The sequence below is a fragment of the Sphaerulina musiva genome (genome assembly GCF_000320565.1).
Source record: "Sphaerulina musiva SO2202 unplaced genomic scaffold SEPMUscaffold_4, whole genome shotgun sequence".
NCBI lineage: Eukaryota > Fungi > Ascomycota > Dothideomycetes > Mycosphaerellales > Mycosphaerellaceae > Sphaerulina > Sphaerulina musiva.
The window spans coordinates 587,727-609,928 of NW_016017386.1; the positions used below are offsets into that span (position 1 = coordinate 587,727).

General features: G+C 53.4%; 4 protein-coding genes across 4 annotated transcripts; 1 reads left to right on the forward strand and 3 right to left on the reverse strand.

Annotated features, from left to right (window-relative positions):
* Positions 1–313: 313 nt before the first annotated feature.
* SEPMUDRAFT_148610 (acetyl-CoA carboxylase) lies at positions 314–7,941 on the reverse strand. The gene is made up of 3 exons (XM_016905028.1): positions 7,308–7,941; positions 6,930–7,195; positions 314–6,873 (listed from the first exon to the last, which is right to left on the reverse strand). Exons 1-3 carry the CDS (start codon positions 7,491–7,493, stop codon positions 498–500), a joined length of 6,828 nt encoding a protein of 2,275 aa, XP_016761371.1. The 5' UTR covers positions 7,494–7,941; the 3' UTR covers positions 314–497.
* Positions 7,942–10,603: 2,662 nt separating this feature from the next.
* Positions 10,604–12,925, reverse strand: SEPMUDRAFT_148611 (uncharacterized protein). Its single transcript, XM_016905029.1, has one exon. It carries the CDS (start codon positions 12,574–12,576, stop codon positions 10,762–10,764), a length of 1,815 nt encoding a protein of 604 aa, XP_016761372.1. The 5' UTR covers positions 12,577–12,925; the 3' UTR covers positions 10,604–10,761.
* A 572-nt stretch (positions 12,926–13,497) lies between these two features.
* On the forward strand, positions 13,498–15,023 carry SEPMUDRAFT_64001 (WD repeat protein). Its single transcript, XM_016909664.1, has 2 exons — positions 13,498–13,896; positions 13,968–15,023. The coding sequence occupies exons 1-2, from the start codon at positions 13,851–13,853 to the stop codon at positions 14,993–14,995; spliced, it is 1,074 nt and encodes a 357-aa protein (XP_016761373.1). The 5' UTR covers positions 13,498–13,850; the 3' UTR covers positions 14,996–15,023.
* A 353-nt stretch (positions 15,024–15,376) lies between these two features.
* SEPMUDRAFT_148613 (uncharacterized protein) lies at positions 15,377–18,790 on the reverse strand. Its single transcript, XM_016905030.1, has one exon. The coding sequence runs from the start codon at positions 18,044–18,046 to the stop codon at positions 16,340–16,342; it is 1,707 nt and encodes a 568-aa protein (XP_016761374.1). The 5' UTR covers positions 18,047–18,790; the 3' UTR covers positions 15,377–16,339.
* Positions 18,791–22,202: the final 3,412 nt, after the last annotated feature.

Genomic DNA, 22,202 nt, shown 5'->3' on the forward strand with positions numbered 1-22,202 from the left:
AATACCTTGGATACCTTAGTTCGATAGCCTTCAGAATACGGGTAGGTACAGACAGCTAATGGATGATGTTGTTGATCATCAAGGTAGAATTCGCACCTGGCCCTTTTTCTTTTTCGTGAAGCCATCTATCTATATTTCCAATGCTGATTCAGCGTATCCACTTGCCTTTTGAAGTTGCCCGTTCATTATTTCATATCGTTGAAAACCTTGCACTACACACCAACGGCAACCACACATACCTTCCTTCCTTAACTTGACTTGACTTGATGATGATGATGCCACTCAGGATTAGCTGAAACGAGCGCCAGGTGTTGCAACTAACGAATTGTACAGCGTCATATGGAATTAGTATACATCGAAGCCGTCTACACGTGAAAGCTCGAGAACACTCCCTAACACAGAAATCGCACCCCACAAGAACTCCCGCCACCCGGCAAATATATGCAGTACTAAAAGTGCATCAGACAACCTCTTGGCCTCCCTCGCATTCTGCACCTCTATGACTTGGAAAGCCACTTCAGAACCTCTTCCTTCTCCTCAACCGGCAACATGCTTAGCACCTGTGCCACACCCTTCAGTCCTCCGCTCTTATGGCTACGCATCAATGCAGCGACATCATAAGCAATTGCATCAGTCTTTATTGCGTCAATCTTGTCGGCGACCACTTTGCGGTTCTCCTCGAACCACACAGCGACCGCTTGATCGTCTGTGTAGTAATCTGGTAGAGCCGACCATGATTCAAGAGTTTGCAGGCCAGTCTTTCTGTTGACCAGCTCCTTTGGTTGCGAGCCAGCGATACGCTTGAGAACGTACTCTTCATTTAGACGACGGCGCAGACGCCAATAGAAGAAGCGACGAGCTTGTGCCCACACTAGTGGCATGCGGATCGTATCCTTGGCCTTCATGCGGCCAGCGCGGTCATGAAGGTCGGCATACTGCAAGGAGATTTGCAGATACACTGGCAGGAGTCTCTCTTCGCGCTCGGTCATCTTTCTCCGAATTTCGTTCTGCTGGTCGGCAGAAAGACTCTTGTCCACTATTTGTCGCTTGAGCTCGGCGTACTCTGGGTCGAGACGGGCCATGGTTTCCAGCTGGCGTTCCTTACGGTACTTGATGCCAACGATACCCTCGGGCTCGAGCACACCGCCACGGGCTTCCTCGTCGGCATACATTTCCATCATGTCCGGGTTGATGGTTGGGTCAACTACGACCCACGAACCACCACGAAGCTCGCCAAACGGTGGGATGTAGACAAACACAGGCTGTTCGTACTTCACGAGCGCATCGACAATGTACGATCCGTACTTGAGGACCTCGTTGTACATGTCGCGTTGACCACCAGAGAAACCACGCCAGTTGGCAAGGATCATGAGTGGGAGCTGCTCGCCATTGTTGAAGTCCTTGATTGCCTGGGCAGTCTTGAAAGCACTGTTGGGGTACCAGACGCCACCTGCCTCGTTCGTGACTTGCTCCATCGAGTCGGGGTTTGCTGGATCAGCAGGTGTAACATTCTCTACCGATCGAGTCTCGACACCGATGACACCAACTGGGATGCCACCCAGACGGGCGCGACCGACGACGACGGTGCGAGCCCAGCCGCCAAGAGCCTCCTCGAAGGAACCCTTGTCAAAGAGACCGGCCTTGAAGCCCTCGTCGGTGTCCTGTCCTGCAATGAGATGGCGCACATCGTATGGTGCCTTCTGCGGTGGGAAGAAAGTGATGTCGCGATCCCATGTGTCAGCTGATGGCGAGATAGGCACTGGCGCGCCCTTCTTTTCGGGAACGAAGGACAACCATTTGACCATTTTTGATACTCCTTCAAAGTCGTCGCTTGCCGTCATGTGTGACACGCCATTCTTGTACATGATTTGGGTACCACCAAGCTGCAGGTTCGACGTGTAGACCTCGCGGCCCAGGAGCTTGTTGATAGCTGGTGCACCGGTAAGAATGATCGGCTGACCTTCGATCTGGATAGCACGCTGTCCAAGACGGACAAGGTAGGCACCAATACCAACGGATCGGCAGGTTACGAGAGTGCAAGTGAAGATGTCTTCGTACGCGCGCGACGTTTCTCCAGCAATAAGTCCAGAGCCCTTCAAGCACTCGACGCCAAGGCCATCTTCAGCACCCACGATTGTGGTGATTTTGTGTCGAACCTCGTTGCCGACGGTGATTTGCTCAGTCAGAACGTGCTTAAGAGCGCCGTCCTCAAAGCGAGCCTTCTTCTCGGGGGTCAAGTAGAGATACTCGAAACCAGCCTCCTGTCTGCTAGGGTCCTTCCATGCAACGGAGAAGTGTGGGATGAGCTCCTCGGCCATACCGATTCGCGCACCAGAGTTGGCCGATAGGTAGAGACGGGGAATGCCAAGCTTACGAGCCAGCTCAGAGCACTTGTGGAAGAAGCGATCCTCTTGCGGACCAAAGGAACCAATCTTGTGCGTAATGTCGTTGGCGATGATGATGAAGCGGCGTCCACGCGGGTACTCTGGCGTCTTTGCCGTGATGAGCCAGCCGACCATGCCGATGTTGTTAGCACCTGGTTCGCGATTCACCTCTGCAAGATTGTCGGAGTCGTCCATGACCAACTCATTGTACTCAATGCACTCTCCCTTCACGGGCTGCTTTTCGCGCATCCCAGGGTGCTGAGCAACGATGGCATTCCACGAGTTCTCAATAGCCTGGCGGAACAGCTCTGGGAAATCGTAGACGTATTGAGTGCCCATGATGTGAGCCTTGTACCGCTTGGGCTGCAGCGCACCCTTCGTCTCATAAGGAGTGCTGACTGGACGCAGGTGCATTGATCCAATCTTGGTGGTGCCACCAATCGAGTGGAACAGCCACTCATTAGTCTTCTCGGACTTGCGCTCTTCGTAGAGCTCCACCTGAACAATGTAGCCAGAGGTGTTGGTAATGTTGACACGCATCGGGTATGGCTCGCCGGTCTGTGGGTTCGTGCAGACCAGGCGAATTTCAGCACCAGTGACACGCAGTCTCCAGGCACGACGACCAAAGCGATCGAGGAAGTTTCCGAGCGCAGCCTCGACTTCTTTGGGGTCGAGAGGGAAGACGGCAGAGAAGTTGATGAAGATGTGGTTCATATCGGAACCCTGGTTGCCAACAATCTCCATGGCATCGAGAATGTCAGTCATGAGTCGATCAGCCTCAGAAATCATGTATTCAGCTGTTGGCATCTCATCGCGCAGCTGGCCAGGTCTGACAGTAGCTCTTGTGAAATAGCGCTTGTCAGTCTCTGCGCCCTTTCCAATAGCCTCGTACATATGGATGTTACGGTTCTCCGTGAACACAGGTCGGATGTTGAACTTGGCAAGACGTCCAAGCTCAAGTTGGAAGGCAAGAGCTGGCTCGATGTGGCGAATCGAGGTATCTTCTTCGTACACAGGCCCACGGAAGGTGTAGTAGCCTGGGTATGTACCATCCTTGTGACCGCAGATGAATGTCAGACGACGCACGCGACGGGCCAGAAGCTCCTCCTTGTACTCCTTGACGATTGGCAGAAGGCGCAAGAGAATGTCCTTGTCGTCAATGCTCTCGGCGTCGCGAACTGCAACGTTGCAGACGGCAGTGAGCTCTTCAGCTGGATGATCTGGCGTAGGGTTATGTGGCACGCGCCTCTTTGAGAGATCAGCCATAAGTCCACCTTGGTCGGCTCTGCTCTTGGCGCCCTTCGCCAGCGGGAAGGCTTCCAGTGCTTTCATCAAAGCCTCATCAGCTTCATCGATGAATTGCACAGGCACAACTGCACCTCGGCGATTTGGCTCAGTCTGGCCAGCTTGACGGCCAATATAGCTCATGTCGCTAATGGAGTGCACGCGGCTGAAACCCTCACCAGGTGTGCCGGGAGTCGATGGGTGCGAAGACTCTATTGGCAGCCCGAACTCGGCTTCTCCAACCTTTCTAAGGGCGAAGTCCCACGCAAGGACAAATGGGCTTTCGCCTTCTGCCAGGTAATCGATTGTCTTGAGTTGGTAGGCACGGTACGCGCGACGGGTGTAGACCTCGAGCGCCGCAAGGGATACCCAAGGATCTTGGTGACCAAAAAATTGGGGCAGAACGTCGAAAACAGTGTACTTCGAGTCGACCACTTCCTTGATGACCTCAAAGTTTGGTTCTCTGTGCTCCCAACCGCTCTCGCCGTATCTCGATTCGAGGACAGCCGATCGAAGGATATGCTCCATCTGTGCCGTGCGTTCTTCCAGTGAGGGCATAGCACATTGGATAAGGAGCTCACGAGCTTTGAGAGCTACCTTGGCAGTAGCACGGCCTTCAAGTTCAGCAAGCTTCAGCAGAGAAGGACGCAGATACTTGGCCACGTTGCCCACGCCGGGCAGATTTGGTCTGTACTTCTGCAGGATCTCCACAAGCAGAGAGTTCTTGGCACTAGCTCGGGTGTGGGAAAGAACGGTAAGAACCACATCGGCGGTCTTCTCTCTGTTTGCATCACGAAGTTGAAGAACGACCTCCTCGTCACGGTTCTGTCGCGCAGAGAAAATGCTCTCCACGTCGTAGTACTGCTGAAGCAATTCGCTGATGACCTGAAACTCGTGGGCCTTCAGTCCATCGTTGTACTTGTGGAGGATGTCAGTCAAAGGAGTGAGCTGTGCGCGGAGAAGCTGAGCGTCGCCAGGTGACATTTCAGCCAAGAAGCGATCAAAGGTCTTGCTCAGTTGCTTAGCAGGGAATTCTGACTTGCGCGCATGAGCGCGCTTGACGAGGTCCTCAAAGGCAATGTCCAATTTCTGAGGCATGCGAGAATGTAGCGCAGATGCTTGCGAGGTCCAGTCTCCGTATGGCAGCTCTGGGTCTTGGAGGACAGAGATGAGCTCGTTGAGGGTTGACTTCATGATCACGGAGTTATCGAAACCCTGGAGGATGGACTCAATGACACTGCGCAGGAACACATATCGTTGCGGTGGCTTAGTTCCGAGGACGACTGGAGTGCCCATCTCCGGAAGCTGGCCGAGGAAAGGCTGTGCGCTCTTGACTTTGCTCGGGTCATCCAGTTGAAGGACACCCAGGATGTCACCAGCGGCCAGTGTGGCACCTGGCTGCTTGATAAGGTTGACAATGCCATCTTCTTGAGCGATGAGAGGCATGTACATCTTCATGACCTCCACTTCGGCGAACGCCTGACCCTTCTTGACGTGCTCACCATTCTCGATTGTGTACTTTACAAGCTTGCCAGGAGACGGTGTCCGGAGTTGTGTAGGATCGTTCTCTTGCTCGAGAAGACAGGTCTTGCCATCAACAGACATGCGGATGGCACCCACTTCCTCTTTCCAGTACACGTTGTGGGAGCGGCCGCCCAACAGCACGAGAAGACCGCCATCGGATAGAGCTCGGATGCCGACGAGTGCTTTGCTGCCGTTGATGAAGAGAGTGTAGGTGTCCTTGCTCGAGCGCGTCGCCGTGAACTTGTACTTGATGCCCTCATAGATGAACTCGACCGGGAATACCGTCCTCAAGATATCCCTGCTCGGTGTTTGACCCTTGTCCAAGCCCTTCTTGTACTCATCCAGGCACGCTTCGCTAGCCACATGTGCCTTGGTGACAGAGCCACAGATGACTGCAACCATGGGATCTGGCCGCTCCGCAGTAAGCTTCTTGCTGATCAGCTCGTCGAGCCAGCCTGTGGTGATGGTGTTGTCCTCGAAAGCAGGAGTCTCTAACAACTTGACGAGGTACTCGACTGTTGTCCTGAAATCTCCACGAATACTCAGCTCTTTCAGCGCAACGACCATGTGCTTTCGCGAAGCCTGCCTGCTCTCGCCGTAGGCGAAGATGTGCCCAAATTGAGAATCTGAGAAGTTGTGAATGGCGGACGCGGCGCCGACAGAGAAGTAACCCCAGACGTTTGAGCTCGATCGGAAGTTCAATTCGTGCATCGTACCAGACGATGGCTTGAAGCCCTCGCCAGGATCTTCGGATGTAATTCGACAAGCAGTGCAGTGACCCTTTGGCTGTGGTCGTCGCTGCTTGCCCTCGCTCCCAGCCTTTTCGAAATTGAAATCGATTTCCGTTTGAGTGTGTGGGTCCGCGCCGTAGAGCAAGCGAATGTCACGGATGCGGTGGAGAGGGATACCCATGGCAATCATGAGCTGTGCGGCGGGAATGTTGACACCTGAAACCATCTCCGTGGTAGGGTGCTCGACCTGAAGACGTGGGTTGAGTTCCAGGAAGTAGAATTTGTCGTCTGCGTGCGAGTACAGATACTCTACTGTTCCAGCAGAAACATAGCCGACCAATCGCCCCAGTGATACTGCGGCATCAGCCATCTTTTGAAATGTCTTCGCATTTGCAATCGTGACAGGTGCCTCTTCGATGATCTTTTGGTGACGTCGCTGCACAGAACAATCACGGCCGAAGATGGAAATGTTGTTGCCGTACTGGTCGGCCATCAGCTGGACTTCCAAATGTCTGGCGTTACCAGCAAGTTTCATGATGAAGATGGGCGATCCAGGAATCTCGCTGGCAGCGGCTTTGTATAACGACTCGAAGTTCGTCTCGTCGTCCACCTTGCGAATGCCCTTGCCACCACCACCCTCTGAAGCCTTGACCATGACTGGGAAGCCAATCTTGCGAGCGGCTTCCAGGCCTTCTTGCCATGATGTGACGCATCCCTTGTTGTAGATCTCGTCTCTTACAGTCACAATGTTGTTCTCGTCCACTTCGACCTCCTCAACGCCAGTTCCAGACCATGGGATACATGGCACTTTGGCATGCTGCGCAACAATCGTGGACGAGATTTTGTCACCTAGCGATCGCATAGCAGACCCGGGAGGACCGATGAAGACAATCTTCTTCGGTGATGCGGCGAGCGACTCGGGCAGCTTAGGGTTCTCAGATGCGTGGCCCCTACAGTAGATCAGTATCATCCGCGAGCCAGTGTGGACCCATCTCCTCCTACTCACCATCCTGCCCACACAGCTTGTACGTTCATGCGTTCCGCGATATCGACAATGAGCTCCACATTGGCGTAGTTGTTGTTGTTCGTGCCACCAGGCACCTCCACATACTGGTCCGCCATTCTGATGTAGTCGGCATTGGCACCTAGATCTTCTGGCGTGGCCATCACAGTGAACTGGATGGCCCGCTCGTCGCCGAATGTCTCGTATGCCCATTTCCGTACAGATCGAATCTCCTTGACAGCCGCAATACCGTTGTTCGCGATTAATACCTGGGTGGAAGGTCAGCTCGCGTGCCTGGCCCAAGAATGGTACGGTACGTATGTCCCAGCCGAGCCGAAGCTCCTTCAGCTGCTCGTCCCACCACCTGCGCTTTGTACTCACATTCGTAATGACAGTGTGGCCATCGTGTGCTGCGACAAAGTCCTTGACTTTGCTTGGAGGTGCTTTCGGCAGAGCATTGCCGCCAATGAAATGTGGTGCCAGGTTGTATTTAGCTGCATAGGCGCTGGGGAAGCCATTGCTGTGGCCATTGACCTTTGGCGTTGCTCCTCCCACTGCGTCGGCCATGTTCGCAGCTGCTCTCGCTGTTCGATTTCTGGGAGTGGTGGATGTTGTGTGGGATGGAAGGGCGGAGAAATGTGCGGCAAAAAGAGCTTTCCCCAAGTCTGTCGAGGCCCAGTAATGCCGATCGCCCAAGAAACGCCTCCAGCCCGGGACACTGGAGAAAGAATAGCGTTTCACGCACGAATCTAGCAGGGGTGTGATGTGAACTGTATCTAGTATAGCCGCAGGCTGTCTTTGTGCGAGGAAATCGGTATAGACGAGAGATACTCCGCTCGCTCAGCAACGACGTCAGATGGGTCGCGCGAGACGAGGTGTGCTGAATCGCGTGTAGATGCACCTGAAGGTCAGCAGTAGAGCTGTCCTGGCCGGGCTAGTAGTGGTGGGCCTAGCGGGCTGGTATGCGGGTGATGCAGGTGGTAGTGGTATTGAAGAGGAGGAGAGGTGAGAAGGAGGAGGAGGAGGCAAGGCAAGGCAAAAGCAGCGGACGTGGGAGCGAGCAGGTCGTTGAGTATAACTACCTACCTGTACCTACCTGACTGTACCTTATGTGTACGCTCCTCCAGTCGCCCGTTGACGCACTGCAGCTCTACAACACTTTTCCTGGCTCCCGACGGACTTCACGTTGAACAAAACACCCCACCCCATGTCCGAAGTGGCTCAAGCGCTTTCCATGCAGCGGGCTCGCTCAGCACGATGAGCCTGGCTCGTTATTCCGTCAGCTGTTGTTCCGGCTCTATCTTCCGGTCTCACCTCAAACCATCCTAAAGAGGGACGCTAGATGTACACACACGTATATGTCCAGAGTATCGATAGATCTTGGCGACCTGATTGAGATATTATACTGGTACTACTGTATCGCAGCCTCGCCCGCTGTTCATTCAATGGCGTCTCAGTAATCTACCACTTACTAAGCCCGCGGCGACATTAGCCAACACCGGGGTACGGGGTGCAGATACACATAATTGTGGCTCGAGTCTACTCCGAAATCAGATAATGTCATACCTCTCAGTCTCGGCGGGCGAGCGAGCGAGAGATCAGAGAAAGTTGTGGAGCGTCGATAGATAATAAGTTCATGACTAGCAACAGTACTGGTTGATGAGGTTGTTCAGCGGTTTTTATGAGAGCATTGCAGGACATTGAGGGCACGTTGATATCCATTGAGCTGTGGGTGAGTGCCGTTGTGCTGGGGGGTGGAGTAGTTGGGCACAGCCGGTGTTCCTTTGCAAATCCACCATCGGGCGCGAAAAGCGGCGAATGAAGGGCGGGCCGTTAGCGATGTGCAGTAGTAAGCATACCTAGGTGGCATGGCTGATGGCTGATGGCTCCTGGTGTGCCACGCCTGAGCCGACTGACCCACGACAGGACAGGACAGGACGTACCTCCTACTGGAGGAATGGAGATGTGAATGGTGAGCGAGAATATATCGGGAAGTATAATATGGCTCAGAAGTGCCTTACCTGTAGCTGGTGATCGCGGAGACGTCCAGTGCTGTCTATACCTCTCTCAAAGAGGCCATCGCTCATACCCTTGCACTACACGCAACGAGAACGAGCACGAGAACCACAAAAAGGCATCACTTACCTCCTACGTCTACCTAGGAGGTACTGCCGTCCGTAGACACTGCATCTGCATCTGATATATATCCTATAGAGGTACCCTCTTCCCAGCAATGGTTGGGGCGACCTCACCCTGCAGCTGCCCTGCAGACTGCATCAATAGGTATGCATGTACTCAGTGCACCAACCGATCGTTCTGTTCACCTGTGAGAGCAATCCCGCAACCTCATCGCATTGTTATCTCCTATAGCACGATCCACAAGACCACGTCCTCGATCGTCGACACAATTGATGAGATACTACCTTACAGACTAATAATGATCACAAGTTCATCCACGGCTCCCTGACAGGGAATATCGCTTTCGTGTTCGGATCTCTCTCTTTCGCTCTCTTTTTCTCTCTCGGAAACGAAAAAGTGGCTTGACACCCCCCCTTTCGATTGGCGCAGGGATCAAGAAAAAGCATCGGCTCTTCAGGATTCAAAGAAACTCCAAAATAGCCATTTTTTCATTCTCCAGTGTTTTTTTGATCACTCCTACACACACAACTTTCGAGACAGCCGTGTTTGTGAAACCTCTTCGGCTCTCCACCATGGAATTCCACAAGACGAAGGAATTAGGAGCGGGAGTCTATTTATTTCACCTACACACCCACCCACACACACAAACCTACATGTACCTACCTGACATCATCGATTTCAGCCTCACAAACCGACATGCTCTCGCAATAGATAGATGTGGAACTGGATAGGCAACTGAGTAATAACCAACGACTCCCGAGACATACTTATGTAGGTACAGCCTGGTAGGTACGGTATATTATTAAGTAAGCGCCTCCGAGGCACACACACACAGCACATCACATCACGAAATCAGGTACAGTATTTATTCTTTCTCTTACTTTCCATTCACAGATAGCCTTGTTCCGAATCGAAGACATCAAAGCAAAAATCTCGATCGTGAACAGAGAATCTAAGCTAGCCTAGGAGGTACCTTACCTGAAAAGAACTAATTTCCCCCGCTTGCTACAGAACAGACAGTACAGTATGGGTATGGGTATGACTGTATAATGTGTACCTACCTCCCTAGGTATATACCTACCTTCAGCGGTAATATGAAGGTACCTAGTAGGAGGTAGTAGATACACACACACTCACACGGCAGAGACAGAGTAAAAGATGAAAATAACTGTTTCTTTTGTTACCTTACATCTTAACAAGTATACCTAGCACAGCATAGCACAGCACAGCATAGTATACATGTATAATCTCCGAAGAGTACCTGACCTACCTCCTGCCTAGGTACCCACATACCTGAGTCCTGAGGTAGTCCTCCAAAAAGTACCTTAAATTGGCTCTTATTGCCATTCTTCAATCACACTTCACACATCATCTCCAATGTGCGACAAATGTCTCAGCTGTCCAACGTAACCCCAACGACTAGTGCAAACGTCACAATACATCCATACATGACAGTGACTGAGTAAGCAGGATGAAATCCTTCAGTCAGCCACCTACCTAGGTACCTGAGGTACGGTAGGCATGATGATCTGCTGCTCTTGGTATTTTCCTGAATTATACTACATAGTATGCTATACAACTCCCCAACAGCATTATATACCACACCATCACAGACACACTTCTTCTCCACACCACCAACCCAACAAAACTTCCCTCTGTACAAACGCGAATCCCGCCGACATCGCTCTTTTTGTGTTTAGTAAGTCTCTCCCACGTCACTCATTTGCTTCCTGCGAGGGGGAGGCATCATCTCGGTGTCGTCTTTTGAAGGACTGAACTTGCCGCTCGGCTGCGATGTAATGGTTTTCGACCTGACTATAGGCGGCTTGGTGCCCGGTCCCACGCTTTTGGATAAAAAGCCTGGCGTGGGTAGACCACTCCGCTCAATCGTGGTTCTGCGCCGAGGTGGAGTAGCAAGCATCGAGTCTTCGCTTTGAGCCTCTTGCCGCCGATTTTCGTTCACGCTTGCGCTGGAGCGATGTCCGCGCGCTGTGTCCAGAGCATAGCCTCCCGCCATGCTCGTTCGAGGCCGTCCTGAAGATGCTGCAGCGGAGCTGGCAGTCGTTGGTCGTGAATAATGTCCGAGCTCGGTACGGGCACCAGTTCTACTGGGCGGCCGAACCCCAGATGCTCGGCTGCTAGGCCTGTTCGCGGCTGCAGATGGCGGTCGACCCATAGCTGAAGGAGGTCGATCAGGCAGCTCGGATCTGCGGGACATGGCAGATGCAGGCCTGGGTATGCTGTACGATAAGCGGTTAAAGTGGCTGTCTCTTCGAGCTCCACCACTGGGCGACGCTTCTTCGGCATCATCTTCTTGTAGCACTGATGATGTGGTGCTTGCACTCGGACGTTTCATGCTGCGCCGCACCGTCACGGATGAGGGAATGCCTTCGCTCAATCCAGGACCGGTACGTGGTGACCCTCGAGGTGTTCCTGGTGCAGGTAGCTTCGATCGTGCAGAATGCACCCGCTCCTCGATCTTCTGCATCCTGCCAATGAGGCCCCTAATCTGGTACAAAGAGTCTGAGCGTGGGAGCTTTTCGGGCGCATTGCTGGCCCGAGTCCTCGGTCTGCTTGGCGGCTTCATGGTTCCCGAGACTGCCGTGCTGCTGCTAGAGGCCAAAGAAGGTCCTCTGGAGTGTTTGGTGAATCCGCGTGGTCCGTAGAGTGCCTGGCGTGGTGTGGGCTCTGCATCGGATAGCAGCGACTTCCTCGTCACTGGTACGGGTGTCTTGTGATCGACCTTGGCGTTCGCTGGCTCGTCCGACAACGGTGGCGATGGAGGCGTGGGTGTATCGGAGGCCGCGTCCGACTTGGGAGGAGTAGTCGATGCGGTAGGAGAGATAGGCGTCATCCCGCTCGCTTCGCTGCCTGGACTCCTGGCTCTCAGATGACCAACCGCCAGTGAGGACGGCCTGGCTGACCGGAGCTCCTCGATAGTTCGCTGTGCCAAACGTAGCTTTTCCAACGTAATCTCATTTTCGACCTTCAGATCGCCCAGATCGTCCCTCAAGCGCTGGGTCTCGACACGTAAGGCCTCCCGCTCTTGTTCGCCTTGCTTGATCGTCTCCTCAAACAGCACGCCACGCTCAATCGCGGCATTGTATTTGCTTTCCAGGTCATCCTTCTCGAATTCCGTGTTGCGGGCTTGTCGTTCGTAATCATCATTCGTAACCTCAATATCTCGTAGCTTCAGCTGTAACGCACGATTATCCTCTCGCATCGAAGTAACCTCTTTCTGCAGCGCATTTTGCGCCCTGTTGGCCTCGTCCTTTGCCTGCTTGTGTTTGTTCTTCCATTCGTCCACCTCGAAGTTCAGCTTCTCGACCTGCTCCTTGAACTTCCGCTCGTTCTTCTCGGCTGCCTCTACATCCTTTTCCAGCTGCTCCTCCAGTTCCTTGCTCGACGCCTGGAAGTCAGAGAGATCGGTCTCGAGTTGCGCATACTGGATTTTGTACCACTCCAGCTGTTCTTTGAGATCTGCGCCAGGCCGTAGCGGTGAGGAAGACATGCTGCTCGTTGACGCGCGATGCTAGCGGCGCATGCTATCCGGCGAGTGGTATGTATGTGCGCGTTGCGCGGAGGAGGCGCGGCGGTGGACGCGTTACTGCCTGGGTCGTATGGACGTTGTGTGTGATGATGGCGATGTCTCAAGCCGGCCGACGAGTCGCAAGTATCCAGATCCAGCAAGTCCAGTTCCAGTGTTGCAGTGATCCGTCCAGTCCAGTCCAGTTCCCGATCCCGATCCAGTTCCAGATTGGCGCTCCCGGCTTAAAAGGTCCTCGATGTTGCAGGTATAGTCGGGTCCGTGGCCGCCATGAGGCAGTTCTACTGCTGTGCTGGCCAAAAGGAGAGCTGTCTTATTACAGTAGGTGGGAGGGTTGTTGTGGACGGGCGGGAGAGTGTCAACACTGAAACACAACGCCAGGCGGCCAGGATAAGCGCGCCGCTGCAGTCTTGCACGTGGACTTGACGCTGGTAGGCTGGGGCTTGGGCTTTCCTCTGCAGGCACTTGCCGATCCAGCCTCCTCTCTTAACATTCTATTAACATCCTCCATCAATATATTGATTCAATACTTACCTACCAGGTACCTTGATACCTGACCTACCTATAGTCGGTGACGAGCCATCCATTGTTCTGTACCTACAGGGACCTTACAACACACCTACGGTCTACCTGATTACATCGCCGTATTGCATGTTATTGCACGTAATAATAAATGGAAGACAGCCCAACGTCACTAAGGTTAGGTACATTTAGAAATTAGATTAGAATATACGATTGCATGGATCCCGTCCTGGGTTATGTTACCTTACCTCCTATGGTGGTTCGCACGGCGACGGGGACGTACCCGAGCTAGTGCCATTTTCACGCACCTACACCCTGATACACGTCCCTGCGCATTCCATCTCTTGCCATAACACGCAATGTACTTCATGTTGCTGTGATATCGCCATCTCGCTCCATTGCATCTTCATTTCTTTGCGAAGTCTCATTCGCCTGTTTCTACTCTCAACCAGGACTTTGCTTTGGCTGCGGTGTTCAAGCAACAGAATCACCATTACGACTCTTACGATTAATGAAAATACAACGAGACAAAGAAAGAGAAAAGATACCTACCTTACCTAACAACCACAGTGGCACGAGCCCGGAATCTCGACAGCTACCTGATCTTCAGACGACACTGAGTCTCCCCCTCGACTTCTCATAGGCACCAACAGGCGGCGGACATCTAGCACCGTCACATACCTAGTATACCGCAAATTTAACATCAGCCACGCACTATGGACTTCGCCTTCAAGCGTCAAGATGACGCCGGCATTACAACGGGTGAGTGCAGACCAGTCGATCATACCCGTGGCCGGAAAAGGGAGGCAACTAAGGTACTGACTGCTGTTCAGAAATCACCAAAGTGGTGCCTCTCACGTGCCATGGCCACTCTCGCCCCATTACACATGTCTCCTTCTCGTCTCAGTTATCGGGTTCTGGCGCTACCTCACAGTTCTACATGATATCCGCATGCAAGGACAACAATCCCATGCTGCGTGATGGGCTTACTGGTGACTGGATTGGAACTTTTATTGGTCATAAGGGTGCTGTCTGGAGTGCCCGACTATCCGATGATGCTACGCTAGCAGCCACTGGATCGGCCGACTTCTCCGCCAAGGTATGGGACACCTTCACTGGAGAGACTCTGCACACCCTTCAGCACAACCATATTGTGCGTGCTGTGGCATTCCCGCCCCAGGATAGGCCGCAAGTCTTAGCTACAGGTGGCATGGAGAAGAAACTGCGCATCTTCGACTTGTCTGGCACAAGCAGTAATGCACGAACCCCGGGAGAAGAGACAAACGGAGCGACAAACGGAATCACGAATCCGGATCCGCCATCCTACGAGATTGGTGCTGGAGAGCATCAGGGTGCTATCAAGTCCATCATCTGGTCGCGTGACATTAACGTCATCATCACGGCAGCAGATGATAAAAAAGTTCGCTGGTGGAATCTGAGCACGCGTTCATGCATTGCCAGCTATGAAATCGAAGGCTTACCGGGGTCATGCGAGCTCAATTCCGGCGTCGGCCTCGGTTACCCCAATGGAATCATCAGTGTCGCTGCAGGCAAGAACATCTACTTCTTCGATGGTGGTCGCCCAGGCCACCTCATCAAGCACATCGCCACAGAACGCGAGGTAGCCAGCGTTGCGTTGAATGGAGAATCAAAGCGTTTCGTGACCGGCTGTCCCAACGACACATGGGTGCACGTCTGGGACTTTGAAAGCGGAAGAGAGCTCGAAACTGGTCGAGGTCATCATGGACCGGTGTGGACGACATGCTTCAGTCCCGATGGAAGACTGTATGCTACCGGTAGTGAAGACGGCACCGTAAAATTGTGGAAATTTACCGAAGGCGCTTACGGCTTGTGGCGATGAGTAAATAAAAAACTTGTTGTCCCCCGAAAAAACAAAACAAAAAGAATCTTGTACCACCAACAATGAAGCCTTTCTTTTTCTCTTCTTCTTCTTCTTCTTGATGATCTAGAAACAACATGCTTTCGGCAAATCAAAATCAAAATTAAAAATCAGAAGGGCGGCATACGTACCTAGGTACTGCCCACCTGACAGAATCAACCGTAAAATTTGAACTGTTTTGTTTTGGTACTCCCAAGACGACGACGGCGTTTTTGCCCCCCTATCATCTCGTAAACTTCAAAAATAGGTACGGTACGAGTTGGTTCATTTAGCCCAATAGAGATTTCATTCAAAAGCAATATCAAGCAAAAAAACAACAACCTAATACTCGATTTTTTCTTTCTGCCTAATCCTCTAGTATAAAGAAGGGGGAAAAAATAGCGTATCTAGGCGATATGTACTTTGTTTTTGCCGCAACCCATTCATCGTCAATATATTGCAAGAAGTTGAAGAGAAAACGAGAAAAAATGAAAGAGAAAGAAGAGGTATAGAACAAAAATTCGGACATAATCATGCGTGCGTAATGGGGAAAAAACACCTGTAAACGCATAAATCAAAAGCACCCCTTCCTGGACACCGCTCGATGCTGTGCTTCCAATGCATACACCTTGTTTCGTTGAGAGAGAGAGAGAAGAGACGGCAAGCCTGCACGTCTTGTGCCCTGCCAAAGTCAATGCATGCCTGCCACTTTCGTATGCTACTGCGCCCGCCCTCATCGCGCATGTCTTCGAATTTGCCATAGTGTGATGACAAAGCCGTGCGATGCGGTCCATGATAGAATGGTAAAAGCACACCTTGAATGTGCCAAACCTGTATGCTGCCAGTCCTTGTCGCCCGATAAGGCGGTTGGGTGATGGAAGTGTGCCACACCCCCTTCCTCCAAAACGCCGATGTAATGATTCCCTCGAATTTCGCGCAAATGGGGAATCTTGCAAACAAAACTTCAATCAGAAAGCTGCCACCAGTGGTGTGTCGTGTCGTGAAACATGCCATGCGCCATGAGTGCAATGTCGTAAACTCCATAATCAATCCAGCATGAAAATTGTGCACACCTCCGAGCTCTTCGTTACTGGGCGGTTATGCCAACTGTCTCGGCCAGAAGCTCTCTATGAGACTCGATATAAAGACTGAGCAGTCCCTTGCGAGACTCTTTTCACGCTTCGACAGGAACCTCAGCAATCCACCTCAGCCTCCCTCGAAAGCTATTGGTCTCGAGCAGTCAACTACTCGACCACATTGCTCTAGCAGAAGCGGCAGATTTCGTCCAGCGCATATTTCAGATCTTGTTCCCTGATACCCCTATTCCTAACGACCCAGAGAGAAGTCGTTGTAGCCAGTTCGAGGCTCCCTTCCAAACGTGCCCGACCCCAGCGCGTACGGTACGCCACCAGAGTAATTGCGTGGACCGAGCTGATGTCCAAAGTCCGAGGTTCCGCCGAATGGATTCGAGAACATTCCGCCCATGCCGGTTGGGACCGCGCGGTAATTGTTACCAGCACACAGTCCAGGCGGAGAGCCCAAACCCGGGGGTGGACCGGAGACTGCGCTGAAGTTGCCCCCATTCGCCATCCCAGAGAAACCGGGCGCCATAGCTTGTGGAGACATGACCGGATGTAGGCCCATGCCATTGGATTGAGCCGATCGCACGCCCAGCGGGTTCTTGGAGAAGCTGAGTCGAATGCCACCCTTGGTGCTGTTGTGGAGCGGTATTCCGTACAACTCGTTCAATGCCTTAGTAGCAAAGCTCACATCTTCGAATTCCACGAAGCACATGGAGCCTTGGTGCTTGGTTCGGAAGCACAATCTCTTGTATCCTCGGACTTTGGAGAACAGCGCCTTCAACTCATCCTCGGAAGTGTCCACCGGCAGGTTTCCCACGTAGAGAGTGTTGCACGGAGGGTTCTGATCTGCTGGGTTGACAGGCGGATACTGTGGACGTGGATAGTTCTGCCCGAATACAGATTCGGCGTTGGATCCCATCGGTGTAGAGGCTGATGAGATTGAACCATTCGCACGTGGCGAGCCAACCCCGTTGCTAGAAGGCGACACCATACCCATATGGTTGCCGTTCGGGCTGTTCAGAGACAGACTACCAAAGCGAGTGACTGGTAGAGCAGGATTTGTGGCGCGTCGCATCTGCTGTCCACTTTTGGCGTAGGCAATGGGATCCTTGAGAAGCTCTCCTGTCTCGTCATCAGCGGTATCATCGTTGATCATTGATTTGCCACTGATTCGTTGATTGCCATCGGTTCCATTGCCCAGAAACGACTGCGATGAGAAGAGGTTCTGAAAGTGAGCGCTGTTCTCGGGTGTGGGAAATTCACCATTGGCTGCAGAGCTCGGAGTGGCCAGTGGCGGTGAAATTCGCTCAGTCGTCTGAAACGTGCTGTTGAATCGGGAGCGACCTGAGGACGCTGAGCTGTTTTGAGTGCGAAATGCGGTATCATCGATAGTGTGGCGCCTCTCGTATGCGCTGCTTATGGAACCTGTGCTGTGAGCTTCAACAATCATGTTTGCTTCTTTGGTCGTATTGGGTCTTCCGTGAAGCTTCCGCTGAGCCTCGAACGCACTCTCAGCTGTCTGAAATCGTGCGAGAGCCGTGGCAAAGCCCTGATCATCGGCAGGATAAGGTGATCTGATGAGCTCTGTGTCAATCAAGTCGCCGGCAAATATCAGCATACTTTTGACTGCTTCGATGCCAATGTTGCGCGGAAGCCTGCGGATGAGAACGGCAGGCGCAGGGCGTCCTTCCCAGGCAAATTCGGAGGCATCAGATACCGTGGCCGACAGAGCAGGCATGGCGCCGTTGCGGTCGCTCGGATGGCGTTCAGACGTCGGTGAAGTACCATATATCTGACCAGAGCTGGCGCCGGAAGTCTGTCCGAAGACATCAGTGCGAAAGGCTGGTGTAGGCGGCGAGGTGCTGTTCGAAGCAAACGGCGTTCGCGGGAACATGCTGCTGCCATGCAAACTGGGGACAGCGTGGCTGCTGCGTGAGGCTGGCTCGGCCATGAGGTGCTACCGTACCTGAGGTATGGATGAAATGGTGTCCACGGGGCCTGAGGCAGAAGGGGCCGGTGATCTCTAGCGTATGCACGTCGTCCCACGATGTGGACGACGTGAGGGTGGGTCGGAAAATGCTCGCCGAAGATGGCTCTGATGGCACTGCACTGTAAGCGATGATCGGGAGCCACTGTTCAATGCCGGGTGCGCGCGTGCTGGAGGAGAGCGTCTGAGCATATGAAGTCGGCCGGCACGTTGATGTGAAGAAGTTCCTCGGGCGTGAAAGAGCCGGGGCGAACCCAGAGAGTCAGTAGTAAGGTAAGGTACAGTAGGTAGGCGCGCAAGAGCGTGGCGCCGCGCGCGGGGACGCGTGAATGTGTGCAGACGGTTCGAGACCAGCAGTCCGGAGCGGAGGGGAGAGAGGGCTGTTGCGACGCGGGATCGGTCAGAACAATGGCGAGAGACGCGCCGTGCCAAATGCGAAGTGTCGCCGGATGTGGTGCGGGCGGCCCAAAGCAGAAATGGAGAGCAAGAGCAACAATAAGGTAATGCGGTGAAGGGAGGAGGGAGGGATTGCGCGACCGGGGAGAGGTGTGGGATGGCCTGATGCTGCTGCGACGACGCGACGATGAGACTGCGACGTGGCGCTGGACTCGAGCGTGTTGGGGGGTGGACGGGTGTGGGAGAAGAAGGACGCCGACGCCGAGGACGACGACAATGTCAATAACAAGACAATAACAACAGAGGTTAGCCAGGTCAAGTGGTGGTGGTGGTGGTGGTGGTGGTGGTGGTGGTGGTGGTGGTGATGGAGTAGGTGGTTGGTAGAACTACAGCGCAGGCTGGGTGGACAGGTGAGAAGGGCTTTCTTCGTTCTCACAATTCCCGACCGGGTCCTGGTGTGCTATTGCAGCGGAAGAGCGTGCGACCCAGAGTCTCCCAAAGTATCGGGCTTTTGGCTTGTGCCAATCACCTCTAGTTCTATCGCGAAGCGGGCATCAGCCACACGCGCTCCAGGATGACAAGTGAACCTTGGCAACCTTCGTGTGGGGGACCCTCGTCTGCTGTCTCACGTACTACCTCCTATGGATGTACACACATACACTCTCTCCTCGTCCGTCGGCGGCCTCGGAGGAGCAGGCAATTGTAGCCACGGTTCCTGCTGGTGGTGGTGGCGGTGGTTGTAGTGGTGGTGGTAATGATGATGATGATGATGATGATGATGATGATGATGATGATGGTGGTGGTGGTGGTGGTGGTGGTGGGCGTGGGCGTGGGCGTGGTAGTGGTGTTCGTCGTCGTCGTCGTGGCTCCGTCGTGGTACTGTACTGTACCCATACCATGGCAGCGAGAGTGAAGGCGAGCTGCGCGCCGATCTACCGGCACCTAACTCCAAGTACCAGCACCATCCTCTTTCCGGCAGTGGGATACTGAGGCCAGAAGAAGTAAGCAAGGCGGCGTCGGCGGCGGCAGTCGTGCCCGGCCGTCTGCAGGTGGAGGCCGAAGGTTCGACGTGCAGGCACACAGTGCCACACACACACACACACACACACACACACCGCCCAGGTACATGTGAGTAAGCTTGCTATATAATTGACTGCTTCCTCTTCTGGCATGCTGAGATGATGTTGAGAGCCCTCCTGGCGAAAATGATTCACGACAAGTCGTTTTTGGGAAGTTGAACTCTGAATTCGATGGGTCCGGTTGACGTATCTTATCACCTACCTCCTCCTACCTCCTACCTGACCTGGTTATTGGCTGGCCTGGCATACATCCTGTAGTTAAAGGGAGACGGCAGCCGACCAGACCAGAGCGTGATCCTGTGCATCCCGACCCCAATAATGATAAACAGGCACAGTGCAGTAGCATGGTGAAGTCGCGCACCACGAACGGGTGCCATGTGCGATTGTGCGTCGTCGAGGCCTCGAGGGCTCAAGCCTCACAGCCAACACAGCCCAGCCAGCGGCGTCGCGGACTCGCGGCGGGGATGCAGCTGCTGCGACTGGCTCTGTGCTACCCGCTCCGCCCGGTAGGCATGCGCATATATCCCCCGTCAGCACGCGCATGTACCAGGGCAGTTAGTGAGAGTCCGTGAGCGTGTCCACTTCCATCCAGCCGTTTCCTCACCCTCCATCTCATCAAGGACTTTGGTTCCTGACGCGGCCTGAGGTGGTAGCGCAGACAGGCGCTCTCCACGAGGCTGAGAGCTCATTCATCCGCCTGGGTCACGCGGTGCAGGTAGTTGGTATGAGCTGCGAGTTGCGAGCGGGCAGTGCTGACAACTGATGCTGCTCCTGCTGCTGCTGCGCAAATATACCCGCTGGGGCCGCTGCGGATTGTTGCAGCTGGAGCCAAGACTCTGGTGCCCTGGGAGCCTGGGACCTTATTCTAGCTCCTAGGAGGTACGGAGGTAGTGAATCCAGTCGAACAAGGCGGCCGGCCACATTCGCCGCGATGGGCCGACCTGCTCTTCCTCGCCGCCATGCCTTTTCGTCTGGTGCGTGCCAAGGCCTACGACAGGTTTTGGATGTTGAACGACACCGCACCTTGACCTGGATGACGACCCTGAGCAGTGGACACTAGGAGGTACTGGCGGCAAAGACCTGTGGACCTGTGTGATGAGCCTGCGGAACTCGTGGACCGACGACCGATGCAAGGCCTTAAAACAGCAACACCCAGAAGTTCAAGTACCATGACGATCAAAGACCTATCTAGACCGTGACCCCTCTGGCTGGCAGCCCACCAAGCAAGGACAAGGGCTGCAGGCGACAGTCGATGCCGTACACGTGCCGGATGCTGCACCGCAGCTCTTCCACCTCCCACCTCCCACCTCCCACCTCCAGCGGGTAGGTAGGTAGCTTGGCGGCCCTTATTATTGCCTCACTGTTCACAGCATTCCGCGCCTTTGCCCCATCTCAACACCTTGCTGCGTTGGTATTGGTTGGAAACCAAAAATCTATCGCTCTTCGACCTCAGCAAGCCTCCTTGAAACCCAACATGACCGGCCTTTACGTTGGTTGGCTTGGTGGCCTGCCACAGGCTTGACAGACATACCAGCATCAGCCACCACTTGGGATATTATGGCAGACGTGCCACTCCTGCTTACATGGCCTGTGGCGCTGGACACGTCTCTGTACCTTTACCTCGATTGACCAAGCTGGCATACCCGTACAGATCCAAGTACTTCACGCTCCCTCCATCCTGCTCCTGTCGGCTACGGAGCGACACAGCTCTCTGGACATGTTGCTCGGATGAAATGCGGTGTTATGTCGCCTACATGGATCTACTTCTGAGTGGGAAGTTATGCTCTCATGTTGGCCAGTAGTCTACACGACCGCGTCCTGCTTACTTTCTCCAATGGGCTATTGGTTTCGTCAAGTAAACGCCCACGCCCACGCCCACTCGAGGGCTCACATTTCGACGCGCAAGTAGTATTGACTTGGTATCTCAGAGCTTCCCAGGACGACCAGCAACCACATAACAATCCGAAGTCGGCGACTTCGAATTAGAAGTACTGCAAGGATAATTCCCCAGTCGTACCAAAAGCAACGAGCGAGACATGTACAACGGTTGCCTTCACCCACGCACGCCAACTCCCCCAAGCGATAGCACATCGGAGTAGAAGCCGCAGCCCAGGAGCACTGATAGGTTCGATCCGAGTATGCTAGCACAAGCCTCTCCTTGTTAGATGGACGAGTATAAGTGATAAGTGCTCGCTCACTACTACATGCCTTCCACCTTTGAGTAATAGTAAGGTTGGTTCAGCAAAGAAATGATTCATCATCTACCTACCTAGGTATGTAAATACACATGCTTTCAAGGAGGTAGGTTAGGTACCTCTGGAATCATAGGTAGCAGCTACCTACCTACCTTACCTGTAGCACTTGCCACCAGTCAGCCAGTCAGCCACACTGCAGTCAGCATATGCGGGCCTTGAAAAGAAAAAGAGGAATTCCAACGCAGCGCAACACAGCACAGCACCGAGCGAAGAGAATAGAATGCAGTGGCGGATTCTTTTCTTCTTCTCTCCTTTTGGAAAAAGAAACCCTCTGAAACAAGGTCCACGTTTCCTACCTGCATTGCATAAAAGGGGATTGGTTCATGTACATACTACCCCAACATTGGGCCATGGGGCATATGCAAAAAGAAATATAAAAAAATGTGATGT